This window comes from Bos taurus, chromosome 20, assembly GCF_002263795.3.
Source record: "Bos taurus isolate L1 Dominette 01449 registration number 42190680 breed Hereford chromosome 20, ARS-UCD2.0, whole genome shotgun sequence".
In the NCBI taxonomy this organism is placed as follows: Eukaryota; Metazoa; Chordata; class Mammalia; order Artiodactyla; family Bovidae; genus Bos; species Bos taurus.
The window spans coordinates 13,871,031-13,897,423 of NC_037347.1; the positions used below are offsets into that span (position 1 = coordinate 13,871,031).

Here is a 26,393-nt window from a genome sequence, read left to right on the forward strand (position 1 = left end):
GAAAATATTTGAAAATTCTTTTCCTCCCCTAGGATATATGAATGTATCTGTTTTTACCACACCCTTATCAGTGCTGTGTATTTGAATTAGTATTTATTATTACTAATTTAATATTACTCTTGTTTTAAGAGTGTTGTCATTTACATTTTATTACTGGTGAGGCTGGACATTTTTCAAATGTTGGCCATTTGTGGGATCCCCACCTCTAAATTATCTATTTGTATCTGTGGCAGGCTTCAGGCTGTTTGACCTCAGATTTGTTTCTTTCCTTCCCTGTTCTTTCCTTTTTCACAAGGGTTTGACCACTATGGTCTGCATTTCCTAGGTGCCTTTCACACCTCTGTGTTCAGTCATGCAGGTACTGGCAGGAAATGGAGAGCAGAAGGAAGGGAGAAGGGAAAAAGAAGTCCCCTCTTTTTCCATCAGGGTCTTCATCCAGCAGAGGCTGCTTCTCTTCCTGTCTCCTGCTCCCACCTAAGATATCTGCTATGGTCCCAGCTTGTGCCAGGTGACATTAGGTTTTGGGCTGTGCACTCTGTTCTGTCTTAGGGATGGTAGTGGCTTTCTGCTGTTGCTAATCTCTGGATTCCTGCACAACATCCTGTTAGGTATCTCAGCTCTTCTATTAGCTATGTAATGAATTCCCTGCACTAAATTATTCTGTGTTAGATACTAAAATTCCAATAGAACTTTCTGCAGTGATGGAAATGTTCTGTATCTGCATTGTCCAGTAGAGTAGCCACTAATTGCAGTAGATGTTGAGCACTGGGAATGTGGCTAGTGCAATAGAGAAACTAAAATTTTAATGGTTGATTAATTTAAGACCAAGAGTCGGACACGACTGAGTGACTGAACTGAACTGAACTGAATTTAAGATGAGTTTAAATTAATTTAAATTTAAATAGGCATATGTGACTGGTAGTTTGCCTTTTGTTGTCTGGGCTTCCCTGGTGGCTCAGATGGTAAAAGAATCTGCCTGCAATGCAGAAGAACCAGATTCGAACCCTGAATTTAATTCAGATGACCATTATATCTACTACTGTGGGCAAGAATCCTTGAGAAGAAATGGAGTAGCCCTCACAGTCAACAAAAGAGTCCAAAATGCAGTTCTTGGGTGCAGTCTCAAAAACAACAGAATGATCATGGCTCATTTCCAAGGCAAACTATTCAACATCAAAGTAATCCAAGTCTATGACCCAACCACTAATGCTGAAGAAGCTGAAGTTGAACAGTTCTGTGAAGACTGACAAGACCTTCTAGAAGTAACACCAAAAAAAAAAAAAAAAAAAAAGATGTCCTTTCATCATAGGGGGCTGGGGTGCAAAAGTAAGAAGTCAAGAGATACCTGGAGTAATAGGCAACTTTGGTTTTGGAGTACAAAATGAAGCAGGGCAAAGACTAACAGAATTTTGCCAAGAGAACACACTGGTCATAGCAAACACCCTCTTCCAAAAACACAAGAGACAGCTCTACACATGGTCAATACCAAAGGGTCAGTACCAAAATCAGATTGATTATATTTGTAGCCGAAGATGGAGAAGTTCTATACAGTCAGCCAAAACAAGACCTGGAGCTGGCTGTGGCTCAGTTCATGAGCTCCTTGTTGCGAAATTCAGACTTAAATTGAAGATAGTATGGAAAACCACTAGGCCTTTCAGGTATGACCTAAATCAAATCCCTTATGATTATACAGTGGAGGTGACAAATAGATTCAAGGGATTATATCTGATACACAGAGTGCCTAAAGAACTATGAACAGAGGTTTATAACATTGTACAGGAGGGGGTAACCAAAACCATTCATAAGAAGAAGAAATGCAAGAAGGCAAAGTGGCTGTCTGAGGAGGCCTTACAAATAGCTGAAAAAAGAAGTGAAAGGCAAAGGAGAAAGGGAAAAACATACCCAACTGAAAGCACAGTTCCAGAGAATAGCAAGGAGAGATGAGAAGCCTTAAATTAACAATGCAAAGAACAATGCTTTTCCTCATTCTAGAGGAAAGCAATAGAATGAGAAGGACTAGAGATCTATTCAAGAAAATTGGAGATATCAAGGGAACATTTCATGCAAAGATGGGCACAATAAAGGACAGAAATGGCAAGGACCTAACAGAAACAAAGATATTAAGAAGAGGTGGCAAGAATACACAGAAGAACTATACTAAAAAGTTCTTTTTTTTTTTTTTTTTTGATGTCTGATCTTATTTATTTGTTACTCTTAGAACATCTCATTTTTGACTGGACTCAGAAGTAGAAGCTCTCAGAGAGGACAGCCTCCGTCTCTTGGCAATCTGTTCCTGCCGTTTTTCTTTGGCCTCCTTCATTCTCTTGGCCAAAAGTTTAGCATATTCTGCAGCCTCTTCTTTATTTTTCTTAGTATCTGTTTCTTCAGAGCAATACGCGGGCGTTTGTGCTGCAGAACTCATGGAGTCACGAGACGCTGAATCTTGGGTGCTTTAGTCCTAGGTTTCTTACCATCTTTGTTTAGGGGCTTTTGCACAACATATTGGCAGACATCATCTTCTTTAGAGAGATTGAGAAGTTTGCGGATTCTGCTAGCTCTTTTGGGACCCAGGCGACGAGGCACTGTAGTATCAGTGAGTCCAGGAATATCCTTCTCCCCTTTTTTCACGATGACCAAATTGAGAACACTCAGACTGGCATCCACAATGCAACCCCATACAGATTTGCGCTTTCGCTCTCCAGTCCTCCTTGGTCTGTAACAGGAATGCCCCTTACTCAGTAGCAGGCGAACTCGGCCATGGGTCAACACACCCTGCTTCATGGGGAAACCCTGCTTGTCGTTCCCACCACTGATTCGGACCACATAACCCTTCCATTCTCCACCCAGAGCATCAGCAAGCAACTTCTGTGGCCATACGCTTCTCGTAGAAGGTACGAAGTTTTCGTTCATCGTCTACTTCAGTGAGCTTCTGGCAGCCAGTGGCCAGGAAAGAGATGTTCAGCTTCATTCTGAAGCAGCCGACAGCCTCCGAGGTGCCAAGAAAAAAAGAGCTAAAAAGTTCTTAATGACCCAGATAACCACGATGGTGTGGTCACTCACCTAGAGCCAGACATCCTGAAATGTGAAGTCAAGCATTACTATGAACAAAGCTAGTGGAGGTGATAGAATTCCAGTTGAGCTATTTCAAATCCTAAAAGATGATGCTGTGAAAGTGTTGCACTCAGAATACCAGCAAATATGGAAAACTCAGCTGTGGCCACAGGACTGGAAAAGGTCAGTTTCCATTCCAATCCCAAAGAAGGGCAATGCCAAAGAATGTGCAAACTGCTGTACAGTTGCACTTATTTCACATGCTAGCAAGGTTATGCTCAAAATCCTATAAGCTAGGCTTCAGCAGTATGTTAACCCAGAGTTTCCAGATGTTCAATCTGGATTTAGAAAAGGCAGAGGAACCAGAGATCAAATTGCCAACATCAATTGGAACATAGAAAAAGCAAGGGAATTCCAGAAAAACATCTGCTTCATTCGTATCCTAAAGCTTTTGCACGAATCACAACAAACTGTGGAAAATTTTTCAAGGGATGGGAGTACCAGACCACCTTACTTGTCTCCTGAGAAACCTGTATGCGGGTCAAGAAGCAGCAGTTAGAACCGGACATGAAACAACAGACTGGTTCAAAACTGGAAAATGAGTATGTCAAGGCTGTATATTGTCACCCTGCTTATTTAACTTGTATGCAGAGTACATCCTGAGAAAAGCCAGTCTGCATGAATTACAGGCTGGGATCAAGATTGCTGGGAGAAATATCAATAACCTCAGATATGCAAATGACACCACTCTAATGGCAGAAAGCAGAGAGGAATTAAAGAGTCTCTTGATGAGGGTAAAAAAAGAGTGTTTAAAAGCTGACTTAAAACTCAATATTCAAAAAATTAAGATCATGGCACATCCGTTCCCATCACTTCATGGCAAGTAGATGGGGAAAAAGTGAAAACAGTGGCAAATTTTATTTTCTTGGGCTCAAAAAACACTGCAGACAGTGACTGCAGCCATGAAATTAAAGGATACTTGCTCCTTGGAAGAAAGGCTATGACAAACCTAGTCAGGATATTAAAAAGCAGAGACATCACTTTGCCAACAAAGGTCCGATTATCAAAGCAACTATTGGTTTTCCAGTAGTCGTGTACAGATGTGAGAATTGGAGTATAAAGAAGGCTAACACCAAAGAATTGATGCTTTCCAATTGTGGTGCTGGAGAAGACTCCTGGGACAAACCATTCCATCCTAAAGGAAATCAACCCTGAATATTCACTGGCAGGACTGATGCTGAAGCTGAAGCTCCAGTACTTTGGCCACCTGATATGAAGAGCCGACTCATTGGACAAGACCTTGATGCAGGGAAAGATTGGAGGCAAAAGGAGAAGTAGGCAGCAGATGGTTAGATAGCATCACCAATGGTCATGAATTTGAGCAAACTCTGGAAAATAGTGAAAGTCAGGGAAGCCTGACATTCCGTAGTCCATGGGGTCGCAGAGTCGTTCACGGCCCAGTGACTGGACAACAGCAACAGCAACACTGTGACTTCTGGCTGCCGTATTGGACACTGTAGCTGTGTATTAAGGCTGAACCTCTGTATCCTAATTGCGTAGCTTATTGTTTGCCTTTTAATGTTTTTCATGTGTGAAAGTTTTAAATATTTATATAGTTCAGTTCAGTCGCTCAGTCGTGTCCGACTCTTTGCGACCCCATGAACCGCAGCACACCAGGCCTCCCTGTCCATCACCAACTCCCAGAGTTCACCCAAACCCACGTCCATCGAGCTGGTGATGTCATCCAGCCATCTCACCCTCTGTCATCCCCTTCTTCTCCTGCCTTCAATCTTTCCCAGCATCAGGGTCTTTTCCAATGAGTCAGCTCTTCACATGAGGTGGCCAAAGTACTGGAGTTTCAGCTTCAACATTAGTCCTTCCAATGAACACCCAGAACTAATCTCCTTTAGGATGGACTGCTTGGATCTTAGGATGGACTGGTTGGATCTCCTCACAGTCCAAGGGACTCTCAAGAGTCTTCTCCAGCACCACAGTTCAAAAGCATCGATTCTTTGGCACTCAGCTTTCTTTATAATCCAATTCTCACATCCATACATGACCACTGGAAACATATTTGTTTTTCTTTTCTTTTGTATTTTATTACAGTGTTTTTAGGCTGACAGCTCTGTTTACAGACTTGGCAGATAACTTGTAGTTTCTTATTTTTCCTTTACATTTAAATTTTATCATGCCAAGTCTATTTTGGTTACTGGTATAACCATTTGAATCAATCTGAAGCTTTTCATGACTGAGATGTATAAAAATTACCTTTTATTATCTAAGTATTGGACTTGAAAGCAATCTTTATGTTAATTTGGTCCAATCTTTCATTGAGGTTTTTTTTTTAATCATACTTAGGGTATTCATAGTCTTCTGAGATGTCTATTCTCCCCTACCTTTTCTTTTGTGGTTATGTCTGTTGGGAAATTCTTCCTTGTTGATGCTGATTTTGTTTTCCCTGTAGCTTCTGTAGCTTCTCTCAGTTGACTTTATTTTTATTCTAATGGCGGTTAAAGAATAACTGATTCTTCTTTTTCATGACAGTACCCTTACATTTTTGAACTTTGTTACTATCCTCATTTGAGTTCTTTTCTCCACATCAAATGTTCACAGCTTCTTCAATTTTACCTCACATAGCTCACTTTAAATCCTGTACTTCTGCTCTAAATTTTTCCAGTTTACCTGTATCTATTACTCTGTACTTCCCAGAAGTTAACATATCTGGCATTGGCTTGAGTAAAACAGTCTTCTAGGGTTCTCATTTAATCTACCTCTATAAAACCCTATATATTAGTGTTTTGTAGCATTCTTTACTAAATTTATATTTTGCTTTTGGCTTATTGACTCCTGTCCTCCTTTTTCACACACTCTATCCTGCCACTCAGTTGTATGTTCATTTGACTGGTTCTTGCCCAACACCTGCTGTGCACCAGTGTTGTCTCAGGAGATAAAGTTGGTTGTTTGGACTCAAATACAGGATCTTATATTTTATCCCTATAGAATTTTATCTCGTTCTAGTCTTCTATTTATATGTTCCTTAATCGTTTGGGATAATTTGTAATGTATTTGCTTTTGGTCCTAGCTTCACGTCACCCACAAATTTGAGAAGAGCACCATATATTACATTGTATGAGTTACAGAGCCAGCTAGGGGAGCAGCCATGGGGAAGTAGTTAAGAACTGGGGTTCTAACCCACAATCTTTGAATTCCACTTTCTGGCTCTTCCACTTACATGTATGTGACCTTGAGCAGATTACCCTAACATCTTAGTTTCCCCATTGGTAAAATTGTGGATAATAGTATTTATCTTATCATATTGTTGTAGAGATTAAATAGTTAGTACATATGAAGTGCTAGAATAGTGTCTAGTAAAGAGTGTTGTACACAGCAATAGCTATTATCATTATTGTTTATGTAATCTGGGGGTTTGCTTTAATGAGAATATGAAGAGAGATCCAAATTTATTGGGATCCAAATATCTTGTCAGTTATTTTTCTCTGAGTTACCAGTCTGGTAGTAATCCTGTTAAAATAGAAAAGAAATGATGTTAGTCTTATAGGACTTGTTCTGAATTAATCTAGTGGGTTTTTTTCCATTTTGGGGGGATCTCAAACATTTTTAGTGAAGACATATGAAATTGAAAGTTTATAGTGAATATGCATATGTCCAACCAAGATTTTGCCACTAATTTTTTAGTTTACTTGCTATATCCCATTTATTCATCTATTTGTGCCTCTCTTATTTTTGATAGGAGAAGGCAATGGCACCCCACTCCAGTACTCTTGCCTGGAAAATCCCATGGATGGAGGAGCCTGGTAGGCTGTAGTCCATGGGGTCGCTGAGGGTGGGACAGACTGAGCGACTTCACTTTCACTTTTCACTTTCACACACTGGAGAAGGAAATGGCAACCCATTCCAGTGTTCTTGCCTGGAGAATCCCAGGGACGGGGGAGCCTGGTGGGCTGCTGTCTGTGGGGTCACACAGAGTCGGACACGACTGAAGTGACTTAGCAATAGCAATAGCAATATTTTTGATACATTTCAAGGTAAACTGCAGCTATTGGTATACTTTCCCCTTAAATATTTTAGTATGCATATCATTAAGTAGAGTTCAGTATTTTACATTCTTTTCTTTTGAGGTAAAATTTACATGCAATAAAAAGCACAGATCTTAACTGTATGTTCACTGAGTATTGACAAGTGCATACACCTATATAACTCCACATCCCTGTCACGATAGTGAAAATTGCCACCAGCCCAGAAAGTTCCACCTGCCCTTCAGCGTCAGGTGCCTAAAACACTCACTGGAGAAAACTATTGTTTTTCCATAGACAATATTTGTCTCTGTTAGAATCTCATAAAAAAGGAATCATACCATACATATCCTTGTGTATGAGACTTTTTTTGATCAAATAATGGTTTTGGCATTCAGCCTGATTGTTGTGTGGTTCTTTCTTTTTAACTATGGAGTATTGGTTCTTTGACTGCATCACAGTTTGTCTAGGCATTTTCCTATTCATAGGCACCTGGGCCACCTTAATTGTTGTTGTTTTTGTGTTGTCCAACATTTATAGTTGTTACCTTTGGGAGAGTTGGATCCATAAGGAATTTCATCTGGCCATACTGAAAGCCTACATTTTCTCTCTCCACAAAAAATTGCTTTACTGACCTGTTCTAATAATTCAGGTCAGAAAAATAGAAAATCCAAATAATTTGTGGAGAATTAATTCTGCAAACTCTGCTCTTATTTGAATTTTATTCTTTGTAATCAGATGACTGGACAGGTTTTCATTTAGCATATGAAATCTTCAAATAAATACATTTAATACTGTCACAGAACGTTGTGACCAGATATAAATGTTAACGGAAAATAGGTTATTTATAGAGCTCAGTAAGGCATATACTCTTAACCATAAATATGATGAATTGGAGGCAAAATAAATTATTTTTAATGAGATTACCATTTGTTAATAGTCGTATATTCACTAGTTCTGTAATAGGAGAAATTCTTGACAATTCCCATCTTGTATTTCATTTAATTATTGTTAAATTGAAATGAATAATTATGCTTCTTTTTTTGCATTTGAGTAGTATCTTCTTCCTTGAGAAGTTCAGTAATAGTGTATGAAATTTAATATTAAATAATTAGAAAACTTTATTTGTATTTTTATTACAAATATGAAAGCTTTAGGATTTTTTTAGACTCTGGTGGCTATAAATATCTCAGTAGCTTGTAGTCTTGCCAACTACTCCTTGCCATTTTTCTCAGCCAGCTGGCTGCCAGAAGTTCGAAGTTCAGAATAGCAGATCTAAATCTTTCTTTTGATACTCATTTTCACAGTTCATTATTAATCAAAATATTGTTTACATGTTAAACTTGCTAGAATGAACCAAAGTTTACTTTTTAATAAGTGATTTTTTATATGTTAGAAAACGATCATTTGGTAAATTTCTTAAGCATGTCTTTGTTTTCTAGACTTAATTGTCTATTTGGGGCCTTTTAAGATTCTATTGATGCTTAAGGCTCAGCTCAGATACCAGGAAAACATGAATCCTTTCTTGAAAACTTATGATTTAGTTTTACTTTTTTGTCTATGTTCCTTGCACTTACCATGATGTATAACACTTACATAAGTTTACCATGTATGTTCTGCCTTGTAATTATATGCATAGATGCATGTTCAGTCGCTTCAGTTGTGTCCAGCTCTTTGCGATCCTATGGACTGTAGCCCACAAGGCCCCTCTGTCCATGGTATTCTCCAGGCAAGAATAATGGCGTGGATTGCCATGCTCTCCTCCAGGGGACTTTCCCAGCCCAGGGATCGAACTAGCATCTCCTCTGTCTCCTGCATTGCAGGCGGATTCTTTACCACTGAGCCACCAGGGAAGCCCCAATTGTATGCATGCTTGTTTACTTCAGCTGAGGGACAGATATTGTATCTTGTATCTATCTGTATTCCCTATAGTACTCAGCGCTGTACCTCACCAGAGTGTAGCCAGTTTTTGTCGGATGCATGGAAGACATAGAAGAAATATAAGGAATTTCCAGTGATGTTGTAGTGACCAGACACTTAGATTAACACTTGTATACATAAAACAGCAAATGATTTACAGGTCTAAAACATTTCCAAGTACTTTATAATATGAAATGGTATTTCATATGAAACTGGCTAGTTTTCTGTTTTCCATCCCTGAAGAGTACAGATCTTTCTCAACTTGTGATATCATATCCCAATAAACTTGGAAATGTCGTACGTTGAAGATGCATTTAATACGCCTAATTTACTGACCCATTTTAACCTGGCCTACCTTAAACATGCTCATAACACTTGTATCAGTCTCACAGTTGGGTAGACTCATCTAAGACAAAGCCTATTTTATAGTAAAAGTGTTGAATGTCGTGTAATTTATTGAATACTGTACTGAAAGTGAAAAGTAGAATGGCTGCATGGGTACAGAATGGTTGTAAGTTTATCAGCTGTTTACCCTCATGATCACAGGCTTGACTGGGAGCTGAAGCTCGCTGTCACTGTCCAGGGTCACCAGGGAGTTTCATATCACATATCACTAGCCCAGGAAAGGATCAAAATTCAAAATTTGAAGTATGGCTTCTACTGTATGGGTATTGCTTTTGCAATACCAAATAATACTTTTGGTAAAGTCAAAAATTGTAATTTAAACCATGGTAAGTCAGGGGCCATCTGTATTCTTACAGGTCTTTTTGTTTGTACAGCCTCAGGGCTAAGTACATTACCTTACCCAGAGTCGTGTCATGTTTTGGGGATGGATACCTGGTTGAATGACTGAAGCAATAAATGAAATTAAAATACTGGTAAAGAAAAGGAGCATGACGGAAAAAAATTATCGGGAAGGCCTCTCACGTGATGGGAATTTGAGTTGAAGGTGGATTTGATGAACAGGTAGAACAAAGGTAAACAGAGGAGAGGGGAATGTATTTTATGTCAGAGAGCATAATTTAACAGGAAAATTAGAAAGCATCAGGTTGTTGTACCAAGGAACGCTTAGAGACAGCATGAGCTCCCAGAAAGATGGAAACGGAGACCACATTGTTACACGTTTTGTTTTCTTCCACCTCCGTAAGCAGCATGTAGTCATTAGGTTCCCTGGGACTTGGAATTAAAAATATCAGGAAGGAGAAGGAGCATGATGGAGAAAATTTATCTGGAAGGCCTCTCACTTGATGGGAATTTGAGTTGAAGGTGGATTTGATGGTTTGTTGAACTTGGAGTTGAATCTCAGTTAAGCCTTGGAGAAGGAAATGGCAACCCACTCCAGTATTCTTGCCTAGAGAATCCTGTGGATGGAGGAGCCTGGTGGGCTGCTGTCCATAGGGTCGCACAGAGTCGGACACGACTGGAGCGACTTAGCAGCAGCAGCAGCTTTGTGACCTTGGGTAGCCTTACTAAACTGTTTTGAGCCTCAATATCCTCACTTGTAAAATAGAGTAGTTGTAAGGAGTAAATATATACACACACATACATATATATAGTTATAGGCTTTCAATATTTGTTTCTTCCAAAAACAGTGTAATTTCTAGCTGTAGGTAGAATACTACAGAATAGGTTTTTGCTATAACGTGTATATATATATATATATATATATATATATAAATATATAATATACAGTATGTGAAATGTTAGATACCTGTAAATTTTTTTCTGCCTATTTTTTCCTATAAAAGAGCACAAGTTATATTCATGCTCTTGCTCTAACAAGGTAATGAAAGTGAGCGTGTCTGAAAACGTGATGATGCCAGCTGCTTTGTTCTGCTGGAGTTTCTTTAGTTATGCCCTGATAATCAGACAGCAGGTCCAGAGAGAGCAGACCACATTGTTATTCAGTTCAGACACTGATGTGTTTGGCTGCATCTCACAGAAGATTCAAATATAGCCTGATTTCTGTTTCCTTTCCTAGTTGCAGATTCAGACACCTCTCTTCTTTCTTTGGTGAACTGCACAAATCTTTGATCTCAGCTTGCAGTTTGTGATCTAAAGCTCAAGCTATCAGGATTAAAAACAGTCACACCCTTTCTTTCTGCCCATTCTTTCTTTCTGGGTCTGATTCTCTGTGCTTTATTCCCTGTTACCAGTATCTGAAGGTAAGTATCAGGGAATCTTCCTCTTTGTTTTCTTTTATGATATGTCTCCAAAGTAGCTCATTCGCTCCTTCCTTCATTTGCATCCAGAGTCTTAACTTTTGCTGAACTAGTACACTAATAACTGCAGTTGTCTTCCCATTTCCATTCTCTACTCCAGTCTTCTGCCAAAAGGATTGTTCTAAAATATGAAATTAATCATCCAACTCTTGCTTTGTGTTCACTAGTTCCAAATTACCAACATGATCAAATTTGAGCTTCTCTGAATGACACTTCAGATCTTTTATAGTATAGGCTCTCTCTTTTCTTTTATTATCCTCACTTTTCTTACCCCATCCTTCTTCTTTATTCTCTATGCACATGTAATGTGAAGTTTACTGACCTCCTAAAAATGCTATGTTGGGATATCTCTGCATGCTTTTATGTGCTCCTTCCTCTGCATAGACTATTTCCTGCCTTATGTAGTTGGTCAAATGCTAGTCATCCTTCAAGACCCTGTTAGATGTTGCATATTTTGGGAAGATTTTTCTTAGTTTCTTCTCTCCTCAACCTCCCCTTCTTTGCCATGGCCTATGGAGTGGTGCTGTCCAATATGGTAGCTCCTAGCCACATTTGGCTATTCAAATATAAATTAATTACAATTAGTAAAATAAAATATACAGTTCCTTAATTGCACTAATATGTTCGAATGTTCTTTAGTCATACGTGGCTAGGGACTTCTGTATTGGGCAGCACTTGTCTATTACAGAAAGTTCTATCAGACAGAAAGAACTTGTCTATTACAGAAAGTTCTGTTAGACCGCTCTGCCTAGGGTTAACCATACCTTACTCTATGTTACCTCTTCTCTTGATATTTCCTCTGTTGCATTTACTGTATTGTTTATTTATTTACATATCTATTTCCCTATTAGAGAGCAAATGTTTAGAGGGCAAAGATATATCCTCTTCATTTCTGTATATTTGATTTTGAGCTGTGTTAACGTATTGTAGGTATACATCAAAATTTTGAGTTGAATTGATTCAGTGAATTTTAGAAGGCAGAATTGCTTCTAGTTGAAGACTTCTAATGGTGAGACAGTCACATGGCAGCATATTGCATATATATTCATAAAAAAATTTATTATATATAGTATTTTTATTTATTAATTTAGGTAAATGAATGTAAACCAATTTAAACTTACTTCTAGTTAATGAACATCTGTATATATCTACCCTAGAGACAACAGTAGCTAACGTTTTGCCGTGTTTCCTTCCTCTCTCTTTCTTTGTCTTTTTTTCTCTATAGATGTATGTACACACACAGAAATTTCTTGCTGATCATAAATTCTTCAGTTGTATTTCCTAAGAATAAGATATACTCTGTATAACTGTCATGTCATTCACATGTAAGAAAATTAGCATAAATATTGAAATTTCTTCAGTTGTTCCCCAAATACCATCTATAGCTATGTTTTTGATTCAGATCCAATCAAGAATTAGGCATTGCTTTTTTTTTAATGTCACTTCAGTCTCTTTTAATCCGGAAAGTATCCCTGTCTTTTTTGATTGTGTTTCATGACAGTTTTTTTTCAAGGAGTTAAGCCAGTGATCTTACAGAATGTGCCATGTTCTCGATATGTGTGATTGCTTCCTCATGATTAAATTTAGCTCACATTTTGACATCAAGCCTACATAAATAATTATGTATACCATTTATTATATTATATTAGGAGGCCCATAATTTCAAACAGCCCTGTTGATAGTGATTCTGAGTTTGATATCTTAAAGTGGTGACTACCATGCCTTTCTATTACTCTTTTTTTTTAAAAATTTTGACTGTGCCGGATCTTAGCTGTGGCATGTGGGATCTAGTTCCTTGACCAGGGATCAAACATGGGTGCCCTGCATTGAAAGTGCAGAGTCTTAGCCACTTGACTACCAGAGAATTACCTCTATTACTCTTTTATAATTAAAAATATGGGGTGCTTCCTCAAGATAGCTGAGTACAGAGACTCTGAACTCACCTCCTCCCAGTGGCATACGAAAATTAGAACTACTAACAGAGCGAATATATAAGAGGATGACCTGAAGATTAGCAGAAAAGATATAAAGTAAAGATATAAAGAAGGAGGGGTGGAAATGTGGTATAGGCAGGATCTACAATCCTAGGTCAGTGACCCACAAGCAGGAAAGATACTGTAATTGCAGAGGTCCTCCACAAGGAGTGAGGGGTCCAAGTCCCACCTTGGGCTGCTCAGCCCAGAGGTCCTGCACAAGCAAGGTGAGTCACCGGAAAGTCCGGCTTTGAAAACTAGCAAGGATTACATTCAGGAGAGCCGGAGCACTCTAGGAAACAGAGGCTCTACTTTTAATGGGTGCAGGTAAAATCTAACAGTCTCCAAGTCCCAGTGCAGAGGCTGTAGTTTGAAGGGAGCTGGGTTAGATCCACTTGAATGATCTTGAAGAGCCTCTCAAAACTGAACTAGGTAGAAGTAGAAAATATGAACAGACCAATTACTAGCAATGGAATTGAATCAATAATTAAACAGCAACAACAAAACACCTCCCGACAAACAAAAGCCCAGGACCAGGTGACTTTTCAGGTGAGTTTTCATTCCAATCCCAAAGAAAGGCAATGCCAAAGAATGCTCAAACTACCGCACAATTGCACTCATCTCACACACTAGTTAAGTAATGCTCAAAATTCTCCAAGCCAGGCTTCAGCAATATGTGAACCGTGAACTTCCTGATGTTCAAGCTGGTTTTAGAAAAGGCAGGGGAACCAGCAATCAAATTGCCAACATCCACTGGATCATGGAAAAAGCAAGAGTTCCAAAAAAACATCTATTTCTGCTTCATTGACTATGCCAAAGCCTTTGACTGTGTGGATCACAATAAACTGTGGGAAATTCTGAAAGAGATGGGAATACCAGATCACCTGATCTGCCTCTTGAGAAACCTGTATGCAGGTCAGGAAGCAACAGTTAGAACTGGACATGGAACAACAGACTGGTTCCAGATAGGAAAAGGAGTTCGTCAAGGCTACATATTGTCACCCTGTTTATTTAACTTATATGCAGAGTACATCATGAGAAATGCTGGACTGGAAGAAACACAAGCTGGAATCAGGATTGCCGGAAGAAATCTCAATAACCTCAGATATGCAGATGACACCACCCTTATGGCAGAAAGTGAAGAGGAACTCAAAAGCCTCTTGATGAAAGTGAAAGTGGAGAGTGAAAAAGTTGGCTTAAAGCTCAACATTCAGAAAACGAAGATCATGGCATCCGGTCCCATCACTTCATGAGAAATAGATGGGGAAACAGTGGAAACAGTGTCAGACTTTATTTTTCTGGGCTCCAAAATCACTACAGATGGTGACTGCAGCCATGAAATTAAAAGACGTTTACTCCTTAGAAGGAAAGTTATGACCAACCTAGATAGCATATTCAAAAGCAGAGACATTCCTTTGCCAACAAAGGTTCGTCTAGTCAAGGCTATGGTTTTTCCAGTGGTCATGTATGGATGTGAGAGTTGGACTGTGAAGAAGGCCGAGCGCCGAAGAATTGATGCTTTTGAACTGTGGTGTTGGAGAAGACTCTTGAGAGTCCCTTGGACTGCAAGGAGATCCAGCCAGTCCATTCTGAAGGAGATCAGCCCTGGGATTTCTTTGGAAGGAATGATGCTAAAGCTGAAACTCCGATACTTTGGCCACCTCATGTGAAGAGTTGATTCATTGGAAAAGACTGATGCTGGGAGGGGTTGGGGGCAAGAGGAAAAGGGGACGACAGAGGATGAGATGGCTGGATGGCATCACTGACTCGATGGATGTGAGTCTGAGTGAACTCCGGGAGTTGGTGATGGACAGGGAGGCCTGGCGTGCTGCGATTCATGGGGTCGCAGAGAGTCGGACACGACTGAGTGACTGATCTGATCTGATAAAATATTTAAAGAAGAGTTGACACCTATCCTCAAAAATTTGAACAGGAAGAAATACCTCTGAACTTATTCTATGAGGCCAGCATCGCCGTGATACCAAAACCAGACAAAGATGCTACAGAAAAAGAAAATTATAGAGCAGTCTCATTGATGATATTAAACACAGCACAGCACACCACTGATGAACATCAGATCAGATCAGATCAGTCGCTCAGTCGTGTCCGACTCTTTGCGACCCCATGAATCACAGCACGCCAGGCCTCCCTGTCTATCACCAACTCCCGGAGTTCACTCAGACTCAGGTCCATCAAGTCAGTGATGCCATCCAGCCATTTCATCCTTTGTCGTCCCCTTTTCCTCCTGCCCCCAATCCCTCCCAGCATCAGAGTCTTTTCCAATGAGTCAACTCTTCACATGAGGTGGCCAAAATACTGGAGTTTCAGCTTTAGCATCATTCCTTCCAAAGAAATCCCAGGGCTGATCTTCAGAATGGACTGGTTGGATCTCCTTGCAGTCTAAGGGACTCTCAAGAGTCTTCTCCAACACCACACTTCAAAAGCATCAATTCTTTGGTGCTCAGCCTTCTTCACAGTCCAACTCTCACATCCATACATGACCACAGGAAAAACCATAACCTTGACTAGACGGACCTTTGTTGGCAAAATAATGTCTCTGCTTTTGAATATGCTATCTAGGTTGGTCATAACTTTCCTTCCAAGGAGTAAGTGTCTTTTAATTTCATGGCTGCAGTCACCATCTGTAGTGATTTTGGAGCCCAGAAAAATAAAGTCTGACACTGTTTCCACTGTTTCCCCGTCTATTTTTCATGAAGTGATGGGACTGGATGCCATGATCTTCGTTTTCTGAATGTTGAGCTTTAAGCCAACTTTTTCACTTTCCTCTTTCACTTTCATCAAGAGGCTTTTGAGTTCCTCTTCACTTTCTGCCATAAGGGTGGTGTCATCTGCATATCTGAGGTTATTGAGATTTCTCCCGGCAATCTTGATTCCAGCTTGTGTTTCTTCCAGTCCAGCATTTCTCATGATGTACTCTGCATATAAGTTAAATAAACAGGGTGACAATATATAGCCTTGGTGAACTCCTTTTCCTATCTGGAACCAGTCTGTTGTTCAATGTCCAGTTCTAACTGTTGCTTCCTGACCTGCATACAAATTTCTCAAGAGGCAGATCAGGTGGTCTGGTATTCCCATCTCTTTCAGAATTTCCCACAGATTATTGTGATCCACACAGTCAAAGGCTTTGGCATAGTCAATAAAGCAGAAATAGATGTTAGATGCAAAAATTCTCAGCAAAATATTAGCTATTTGAATTCAGCAATACATTAATAGAATCATACATCACAATCAAGTGGGATTTATCCCAGTGCAAGGATGGTTAAATATTTGCAAATCAATCAATGTGATATACCACTGAAGATAAAACTCAACAAATTGAAGAATAAAAGTCATATGGCCATCTCAACAGATGCAGAAAGAGCTTTTGACAAAATTCAACATCCATTTATGATAAAAGCTTTGAACAAAGTGCGTATAGAGGGAACGTACCTCAACATAATTAAGGCCATCTGTGGCAAACCCATAGCTAGCATCATCTTCAATGGTGAAAAGCTGAAAGCATTTCTTCTAAAATCAGGAACAAGACAGGACCTGTTTATCTTACCACTTTTATTCAACATAGTTTTGGAAGTCCTAGTTAGAGCAATCAGTCAAGAAAAGGAAATAATGGAAATCTGAATTGGAAAATAACAAGTAACACTGTTAGTGTTTACAGATGACATGATACTGTCAAGACACCACTAAAATCTACTGTAACTAATGAATTCATTAAAGTTGCAGAATATAAAATTAATATATAGGAATTGGTTGCTTTTCTATACACTACAGACAGACTAATAAAAAGAGAAATTAAGAAAACAATCCCATTTACAGTTGCATAAAAAAAAAGTAAAGTAAAGAAGCCACCTGCAATGCAGGAGACCCAGGTTCAAGAAGATCCCCTGGAGAAAGGAATAGCAACCCACTCCAGTATTTTTCCCTGAAGAATCCCATGGACAGAGGAGCCTAATAGGCTATAGTTCACAGGGTCGCAAAGAGTCAGACACAACTGAAGTGACTTAGCATGCAAAAAAGAATAAAATACTTAGGAATATTTCTATAAAGAAGAGTTTTCTTTCCTTTCCACCTTTTTCAGCTTCTCTCTTCCTTTGTCTCCCCCCCCCCCATAAAAAATCCACTATTCAATGTGTTCTAATAAATTACCTACTTATCATTTTGACCCTTAAATTATCCTATATTTGTCTAGTGGGAGCCTTTTAAACTCGTTGTCCTTTTGTATACCTTCATTTATTTTTGAACACTTTCTTGCTTTCTGGAAGAACAAAGTATTCCAGAAATGCCTTGTACTGTCTCTGCCCTTAAACCTGGGCTAAACTATTTCTGCAAGGAACTTCTTTTAGTGGAAAATCATATTTAGAAACCAAGATCTGATTGCAAGGCATGATAGCTTCTACTGAAATGTTACTGCTTCAGGTCCTTTCAAAGGACAGAGCTAGAAAATAATTTTTTTGGAAAAGTTATCATTTTATCCAGATGTTCTCAGTTCACATCTAGTGTCACAGAGATTTTCCTTACCTTCTCTCATTTTGTATTTGTATCTCTCTCCAGAAGAGCGCTCTGCTTTCCAACAGCACCAGTGTATTTACTGATAAGCTCTATTCTTCAACTGGTATTGGGTTTCCCAGGTGGTTCTGTGGTAAAGAATCTGCCTGCCAATGCAGGAGATGCAGGAGACGTAGGTTCCATCCCTGGGTCAGAAAGATCCCCTGGAGGAGGAAATGGCAACCTACTGCATTCTAGTATTCTTGCCTATAAAGTCCCATGGGCAGAGGAGCCTGGCGGGCTACGGTCCATGTGTTGCAAAGAGCTGGACACGACTGAGCGACTGAGCACACACATGCTGTCAACATGCTCTAGCAGGCTTGCCAAGGAAACTTGAGAATTTCTTTTCAGTTTACCTTTTGTTCTTAGAATGCATCTTACTAAGGCCGTATACTCAGAATACTGTGTTTGAGTTACTTGAATTCTTGCTTTTGATACAGAGTTAGGGTTATTTGTTTCTGTTTTATTCTGTTTGAAGGTTTACTTTTTCATCCTCTTTGAAGTGTCATTCTCATTTCTCTCCCATCTACCCCATTGCCAAGCATCCTCTAGGAGACGAGCATGAGGCTTTTAATATATGTCTGACTTCTGAGTCATGTAAACATTTTTCGTAAAATTAAACTAAAAAAGAATGTTAATAAATGATGACTTTGTAGCCTTAATAATGTCCTTTGCATTATGTCTATTATTAAGCTTCTGTAACAGCTTTCTTTTGCTTGGTTTTTAGTTCACCTCATTGTCTTTTTCTATCCCTTTAACTTCAATTTGTGTGTGCTTATTTTGTAAGTGACATGTATACAGTTTGAGAAATTGATGTTTAGGCAATTTTGTCATTACTTACATATTTGAATTTTTTCTGCTAGCTTATATTTTGTTTTGTTCTCCTTCGCCCTGTTTTCTCTTTTGCTTTCTATTATATTGATTGTTATTTCTACTTGATTTTTTCTAATCATTTGGAAGTGATAGCATCCTATATCTCTTCTTTTAATTTTTTTTTTTAAACAGCGGCAGGTTTTTTTTTTTTTTTTCAATTTTTATTAATTTATTTTTGGCTGTGCCGGGCCTTCATTACTGCGAGGGCTTTTCTCTAACTGGGGAGAGCAGGGGCTAATCTTCAGCTGTGGTGCAGGAGCTTCTCATGCAGCTTCAGTAGTTGTGGCTCTGGGGCTCTAGAGCTCAGGCTCAGAAGTTGTGGTGCACGGGTTTAGTTTTCCGTGGCATGTGGGATCTTCCTGGACCAGGGATTGAACTTGCATCTCCTGCACTGGCAGGCAAATTCTTTACCACTGAGCCATCAGGGAAGCCCTTAATGGTCATTTTTAATGGACATTCTTGTCATCCTGTTAGTTTTGCAGTGAGTATTCAGTCAGATGAACTCATACTGCTTTTTTACATGAACCACCAAAACAGGTTTGTTGAATCCTCTACTTTCATATTTATATTTTTTAACTCAAGCGAACAAGACTATGTTTATTTTTTCAAATTTTATAATCTTAGTTTGAGAAGTAGTCTCATTCATGAACAAAGGTTGATGGAAATCTGAACTCATCACAGCCTTTCTTTTATAGTCTGCTAGCCCTCAGCCTCCCTTCCCCACCAGAATATAATTATGATTACTGTTCTGTCCGTTATGTCTAGAAAAGGACATATGCATTAGCTTGCCCTTGACAGATAGATTAGTTGAGTGAATAAAGTAGAAATACTTAGTCTGGAGGAGAAGACATGGGGTAATGGTTGGGACGGAAGGTAGGAGACATTATGGAACCGTTCAGTCGAAAGGACTTGCAGTCCTTAATCGCTCTGAGATTCTATGCTAAGTAGATTGAATACATGGCCATACTCAATTTACAGTCAGATTTAGGCACATAGATTAAGTTTCATTTTTCATCTTTGACTTGTAGATGATCTTAACCTTATGTGCTCATTTAACAGCACAACACTCTGGGTGGCCATTCATAGCCATCACTCTGTATGCCTCCCAAGTAATCCCAGGTGTCCTGGTGTTTTCAGTTTTCTGTTTGGGCAAATTAGAAAGCAGGTGAACCAGTTGTAGGGTTCTCGTATTTTATCTTAGAATAGCAAAGCAAACTGGGGGAAGCAAAGTACATATTTTCTCTGAATTTTGTTTCTGAATTTTCACTTGATTATAGAATTATCTTAGTTTGGTGTAGATATTTACTGGGAGTGATACGCAAATTGGGACAAGGAAAATATAATTTTATTAGCGCCTGGAAATCTAAATTAGTGCCTTGAATGCTTCTTATAATAAAAATCTCTTCTCTTTTTCTTAGGGCTGCTGCTCAGAGTAAATTAGGTCACTACACAGACGCAATAAAGGATTGTGAAAAAGCAATAGCGATTGATTCCAAGTACAGCAAGGCCTATGGGAGAATGGGGTAAGTTTTGGGAGAATGTTCAAAGTACTACCAAGTAGTATCAGACATGCTGTTCTGAATGGCTTGGTTTTGAATTTCCTGCTTCATATTGCACCCTCTGGACTAATAAGATAAATATAACATTGAGGGAGGAAATGATTGCAATTCTGTCTTGGAAGGGAGATGATTGGTGTATGATGAATGGGTGGTTGTTGGAGAAAACCGTAACAACCATACTGAGTAGACCTACTTCGCATTCAAGGCTACAAATCTCAAGCACACAGTATTTTGGCAGCTAATCCTACTACACTTCTAAATTCACCTTACCCCTCTAAGTTGACTGTTTCATACATAACTCTCTTCAAATTTCCACTGCATTTTCCATGGTCCTCTGAACCTTTTACTAAACTGATAAAATAGATGCATTTAGAAAAAAATTCATCTTCTTACTTGCAAATCCACCAATTTACCCACATGTGTATTTGCACAGATAGCCTTTTTTCCTATTCAGATGGAAGGGGTCTTACCTAAGACTGATGCTGTAGATCTCATGCTGTAGATCTCATGCCTGTGTACCAAGGACTTTACGTTTGTAATCCTCTCCTGCGTCTTCTACAATACCAGTTTTCCCATCTCTAACAGTGATAATGACTACATATGAAAAGATCATAAAAAGTCATCTGGTAGAACCATCGTACCCAGCTACATCATTCTTCTGTTCCTCTTTCTCTGCTGCTGCTGCTAAGTCGCTTCTGTCGTGTCCGATTCTGTGCGACCCCATAGACGGCGGCCCACCAGGCTCCCCCATCCCTGGGATTCTCCAGGCAAGAACAGTGGAGTGGGTTGCCATTTCCTTCTCCAGTGCATGAAAGTGGAAAGTGAAAGTGAAGTCGCTCAGTCGTATCCGACTCTCAGCGACCCCATGGACTGCAGCCCACCAGGCTCCTCCGTCCATGGATTTTCCAGGCAGAGCCCCTCATAGTTGTCTGTACTTGCTGTCTGGTCTTCATCATCTCTTACTCTTTCAGCTCACTCCAGTAGGACATTTATCTGTATCACTCTGTTGAGAACTCTATTCAAGGTCACCAGTTGTCCATATTTTTCCAAGGTCAGTATTCAGTTCTGTAGTCTCATCCTACCCCATCTTTTAGTATGTGGCATGATTAACTTTTTTTTTTCCTGCACTGCACAGCTTGTGGGATCTTAGTTTGCCCACCAGGGATTGAACCCAGGCCAAGGCAGTGAAAATGTTTAGCCCTAACCACTGGTTAACCAGGGAATTCCCAGGATTAACTTCTTTTTGAAATACTTCATTCTCTAGGCCTCTGGGACACCATGCTTCCTGGTTTTCCTTCTCCTTCACTGGATGTTCTAAACGTCGCTAATACTGGTTCTTCCTCCTCTGCCACCTCTAAATAATGATATGCTGCAGGGCTCTTTCCTCTGCTGCTGCTTTCTGTCTACATTTTGTCTCTGATTTCATCCTGTCCCATGTTTTTAAATTTCATGTGTTGTCAATACTCTGTATTAATGGCCTCAGTATGCTTTGTGGGCATCTGCAGAATGGTGAAAATCTTCAGTCACCTGATGTACAAGATCTCAGTTGAGGTCAGGCAGTGGTCAATCTTTTTTGTTTCAGCTCTCATGCTGTAAAATGAGTGTTCTTTCCCCAGTCTATTCAGTGCTATATTTTTTGCATTTTTGTGTGTTTATTTACAGTGGCTGCCCAAACACAGGCTGAAGTGTTGTCTAGTGTTTCTGTGTGCAAGGAGGCTGTAAAGTGCCTCACCAAGAAAATGCCTGAGTTAGATAAGCTTTGTTCAGGCATGAGTTAGTACAATTGACTGTGAATCAATTAGATAAGGTTTCTTTAAACAGAAACACATGTAAAAACAAGTTGTGTATTGATTGGTTGATGAAAATGTTGTGACCAGAGGCTCACAGGAACAAAACATTATATTTCCCCTAGGAGCAGTTGTTCAGTGTTTGCTAATTTAGTGTTTGCAGTGTCCTTGTAGCGCATAATTACTATAGATAATGAAAATCAACTGTATATGTTTATGGAGCTCTTAAGTTATATGTCTAAACTCCATACTCACATAATCAGCTCTTTTTCATCTCCACCTAGATTTTTAATAAGCATTTAAACTTAACATGTCCCAAACAGAACTCCTGTTCCCTTAAATCCTTCTCCTCTCAGTAAATATACTGTCATTCTACCTACCCTGAGCTTCGTTCAAAAGCCTAGGAATCATCCTTCACTCCTATTATACCTGACACATCTAACCCATCAGGACGTCCTACCAGTTCTAGTTTCCACATGTTTTTTGAATTCAAGCGTTGACTGCTCTCTTGTTTACAGTCTAGTCCAAATTACCATCTCTTATCTAGGCTACTGCAGTAGCCTTCTATCTCATTTCCCTGCCTTCACTCTGCTCTCTTCACCCATGTTGATCCTCTGCAGAGAAGCCAGAGTGAGCTTTTTAAAGCATAAATCAAATTATGTCATTCTGTTGTGACCAGGATAAAATCCAGACTCCACACTGTGGCCCCATACTGCTCCATGACATCACCTCTTCCGCACTTTGTTCTCTGTGCTCCCGCCCCAGCCTTTGTCCTCTTCCTTAAGCATGCTAAACTTGCAGCATTCTCAGGGCCGTGGTGTTCATTGCTGCTTCTATTTAAAATGTTGCTCCTCTAATTTGCTTATGACCGCTTTTCTTCTCATTGCTTAGTGCCCCTATTCATTCTCTTTAATATTATGTTTTTTTATTTGCATGTTTATTGCTTGTCCTCCCCGATAGAATAAAATTTTCTCAAACCCAAGAACTTTACCTTTTTCACTGAGGAGTCTAAAATAGTGCCTGGTACATAGTATGATTCCAATAAACATGTATTGACTTAATTAATTGGATTGTGATAAAGTATCTCTCGTGATTGGGAGAAAACTAATTAGGTTCTGAGATTTTTCTCTGTGATTAGGCATTATATTTTATCTAGATCAGAAGTCTATGAGGTAAGTGAGTCAAGAAAGAATTGGAGGTAGTTTGTTAAAAAAATAAACTTAGAAAAAATAAAACTTTCAATGCTGTCTCCATATACACCATTAGTTTTTAGTTCTGAAATAATTTTCCAGTAAGTAAATCCTAACTAGATAGAGGAAAACATTAAATTTAGTAACTTACTCTTTGACCTGTGCCTGGGATAATGTGTGTTATTTGAGGCATAAGGATTGACAGTTTTATCTATTTAAAAACTAACATGTCTTATTCAAGAGTAATTAGCTGACACCTCACAGCTTACTTTTTTTTACTTTTTATGGTAGAGTGATATTTATTGTGGTTCAGTGTCTCTGTTAAGAAGGAAGAAAGTGGGCCGTAGTGAAGGACAAATTTAGTTTGGAGTTCTTAAAGCGGTTTTAGCATCATGGAGTTACATGACCACAGAACTGTTAGTCAGCTCACATTTTTATGGAGCTTAATCATTCATAAAACAAATTAGTTCACATAGTAAGCTTAAAAATGGAAGGGTATATAAGATTCATTTCTAATCATTAAGTTTTTAAAAAATTTATTTTCAGTTGAAGGATGATTGCTTTCCAGTGTTGTGCTGGTTTCTGTCACACATCAACATGGATCAGCCATAGGTATACATGTATCCCCTCCCTCTGAACCTCCCTCCCATCTCCCAGCCCATCCAGCCCTCTCGATTGTCATGGAGCCCTGCTTTGGGTTCCCTGAGTCATACAGCAGACTCCCACTGGCTGGCTGTTTCACGTATGGTTGTGTGTGTGTTTCCACGCCACTCTCTCCATCCGTCCCACCCTCCGCTCCCCCAACCCTGCCATCTTCACAAGTCTGCTCTCTAGGCCTGTGTCTCCACTGCTCCTCTGCAGATAGGTTCATAAGTACCATCTTTGTAGATTCCTTATATATGTGTGAATATGATATCTGTTTTTCTGACTTATATCACTCTAATAATTTCTTTTTAAAAAATAATTATTTTTATTGACGTACAGTTGAGTCAGACATGACTTAGCAACTAAACAGTAATAGTTGATTTACAACATTGTGTTAGTTTCAGGCGTACAGCAAAGTGATTCAGTTATACGTACGTAAATATTTATTTTTTGTTGTTGCTGTATTTTGGTTTTTTGTTTTGGCCATGCCACACAGCTTGCAGGATCTTAGTTCCCTGACCAGGGATTGAACCCAGGGCCCTCAGCAGTGAAACCACTTGACCACTAGGGGATTCCTCATATTTATCTACTTTTTTTTTCAGTTTGTTTTCCCTTTCTATTCATTAAGTTCTTGATTCATGTAGGACAACTGAGGCTGGCACCAAGCAGAATGGAGAGAATCCAGACTTACAGAATCTTGGAGTTAAAAGGAAGTGATACTCCTGTGAACCATACTATAGTTGATTCTTGAACAGTGTGGGTGTTAGGAGTACTGACCCTCTGCATTCAAGAATGTGCGTGTAACTTACAGTCAGCCGTTGTATCCACACTTCCTCCGTATCTATGGTTCCTCTGTGTCTGCAGATTTAACCAACCTCAGATTGTATAGTACTGTAGTATTTACTGTTGCAAAAAATTCACATATAAGTGGATTTTTGCTATTCAGATCCATGCTGTTCAGGGATCAACTGTACAATGAATAAATAAAGTGTAATCTGGATTCAAACTGAATACCAAGATAGACTTTTGATGACATTTGTGGTGTCCTAATGTTCTTCAGTCATACAGCTTATACTGTCAAAATGCATTCTTTTCAGGCTGGCCCTCACTGCCATGAATAAATTTCAAGAAGCAGTTACAAGTTATCAGAAGGCATTAGATCTTGACCCTGAAAATGATTCCTATAAATCAAATCTGAAAATAGCAGAACAGAAGTTAAGAGAGGTATCTAGTCCTGTAAGTTACTAATGACAAATAAGTGAAATATGTTATCATTCACAATTATCAAATTGTAGTGTTTAGAGTAATTCTCAGATGTAATTGTTTTACAGACAGGAACTGGACTGAGCTTTGACATGGCTAGCTTAATAAATAATCCAGCCTTCATTAGTATGGTGAGTATATTTCCTTTTCTGCTTTGCTGGCTCTATTTCCCATTAGAACTATATAGTTCCAAAGTTTTAGAAACAAGTAAGAGAGCTTTTGTGATGGCAGTGGTAGCAGTGGTGGTATGATGTTATCACTGAGGTTTTTAACCTACTCATGTACTGTTTTGTGAAAAAACCATGGATGAACTTCAGGAAGCCCATGATTCCTTGCAACTGTAGATGAAACTTTGTATACATATGGATATATGCATTTTTCTAGGGAGAGAATCGTATTTTTATGAGATTGGCAAAGGGATGATGAAACTTTGTATACATATGGATATATGCATTTTTCTAGGGAGAGAATCGTATTTTTATGAGATTGGCAAAGGGATGATGAAACTTTGTATACATATGGATATATGCATTTTTCTAGGGAGAGAATCGTATTTTTATGAGATTGGCAAAGGGATGATGAAACTTTGTATACATATGGATATATGCATTTTTCTAGGGAGACAATCATATTTTTATGAGATTGGCAAAGGGATCTTCAAATCTACAGAAGGCTAAAAACCTACCCTCTTAGGTGAAAGTAACCCTAGGAAGGTACCTAGTATTTGAAGTCTGAGGATTTTGGCTATTGTGGTTTCCTAAGCTCTTTTGGCTTTATTTGTCTGATCAATAGGAGGAAGTAAACTGCTGCCAGTATCCTTAGTGTTTGTAATCTCTTTATTGTGAAATGTATTGTTAATACCATTTTTCCTAGTACCTCTTTTTTACATTCCCACTCACTTTGTATAGCACACCAAAACTCTGTAAAATGTTAGTATATACATGATCTAGCTTCTCTCTGCTTGAAAAAAAAACTTCAAAACCAAAAAGATCTCTAAATATTAACTGCCTTTGATGAGAAATACCATGTTTCAATTCCAGGCAGCAAGTTTAATGCAGAATCCTCAAGTTCAACAGCTGTAAGTATACAGAAAGAGTATATTACATTTCTTCTTTCCACTTGTCAGGCTCCTAATTTGAGCACATTAGCTCCAAAATGATACCTAAATGTCAGTCAATTGGAACTTAAAGTCACACTCATTTGGCCTACCCAATGTAGGTATATCTACCTGCTTTCCTTGGCTGGTATTCTGCCTGTTAAAAATATATGCTAATTCATTGAAAATGACACATGTACCCCAATGTCTGTTGCAG

The 26,393-nt window shown here is 39.0% G+C and overlaps 1 protein-coding gene and 1 pseudogene across 3 annotated transcripts in view; one reads left to right on the top strand and one right to left on the bottom strand.

The window, feature by feature from the left end:
- Positions 1-26,393, top strand: part of SGTB (small glutamine rich tetratricopeptide repeat co-chaperone beta) — a 46,897-nt gene that overhangs the window by 17,375 nt on the left and 3,129 nt on the right. For 2 of the 3 annotated variants that reach the window (XM_024981366.2, NM_001192791.1), the window contains exons 6-9: positions 20,055-20,159; positions 24,915-25,053; positions 25,149-25,211; positions 26,121-26,158. In XM_024981366.2, coding sequence (XP_024837134.1) covers positions 20,055-20,159; positions 24,915-25,053; positions 25,149-25,211; positions 26,121-26,158 — 345 coding nt within the window. The remainder of the gene's footprint in view (positions 1-20,054; positions 20,160-24,914; positions 25,054-25,148; positions 25,212-26,120; positions 26,159-26,393) is intronic. The other variant, XM_010816731.4, reaches the window with a different exon arrangement.
- LOC784054 (small ribosomal subunit protein eS6-like) lies at positions 2,166-2,987 on the bottom strand (annotated as a pseudogene).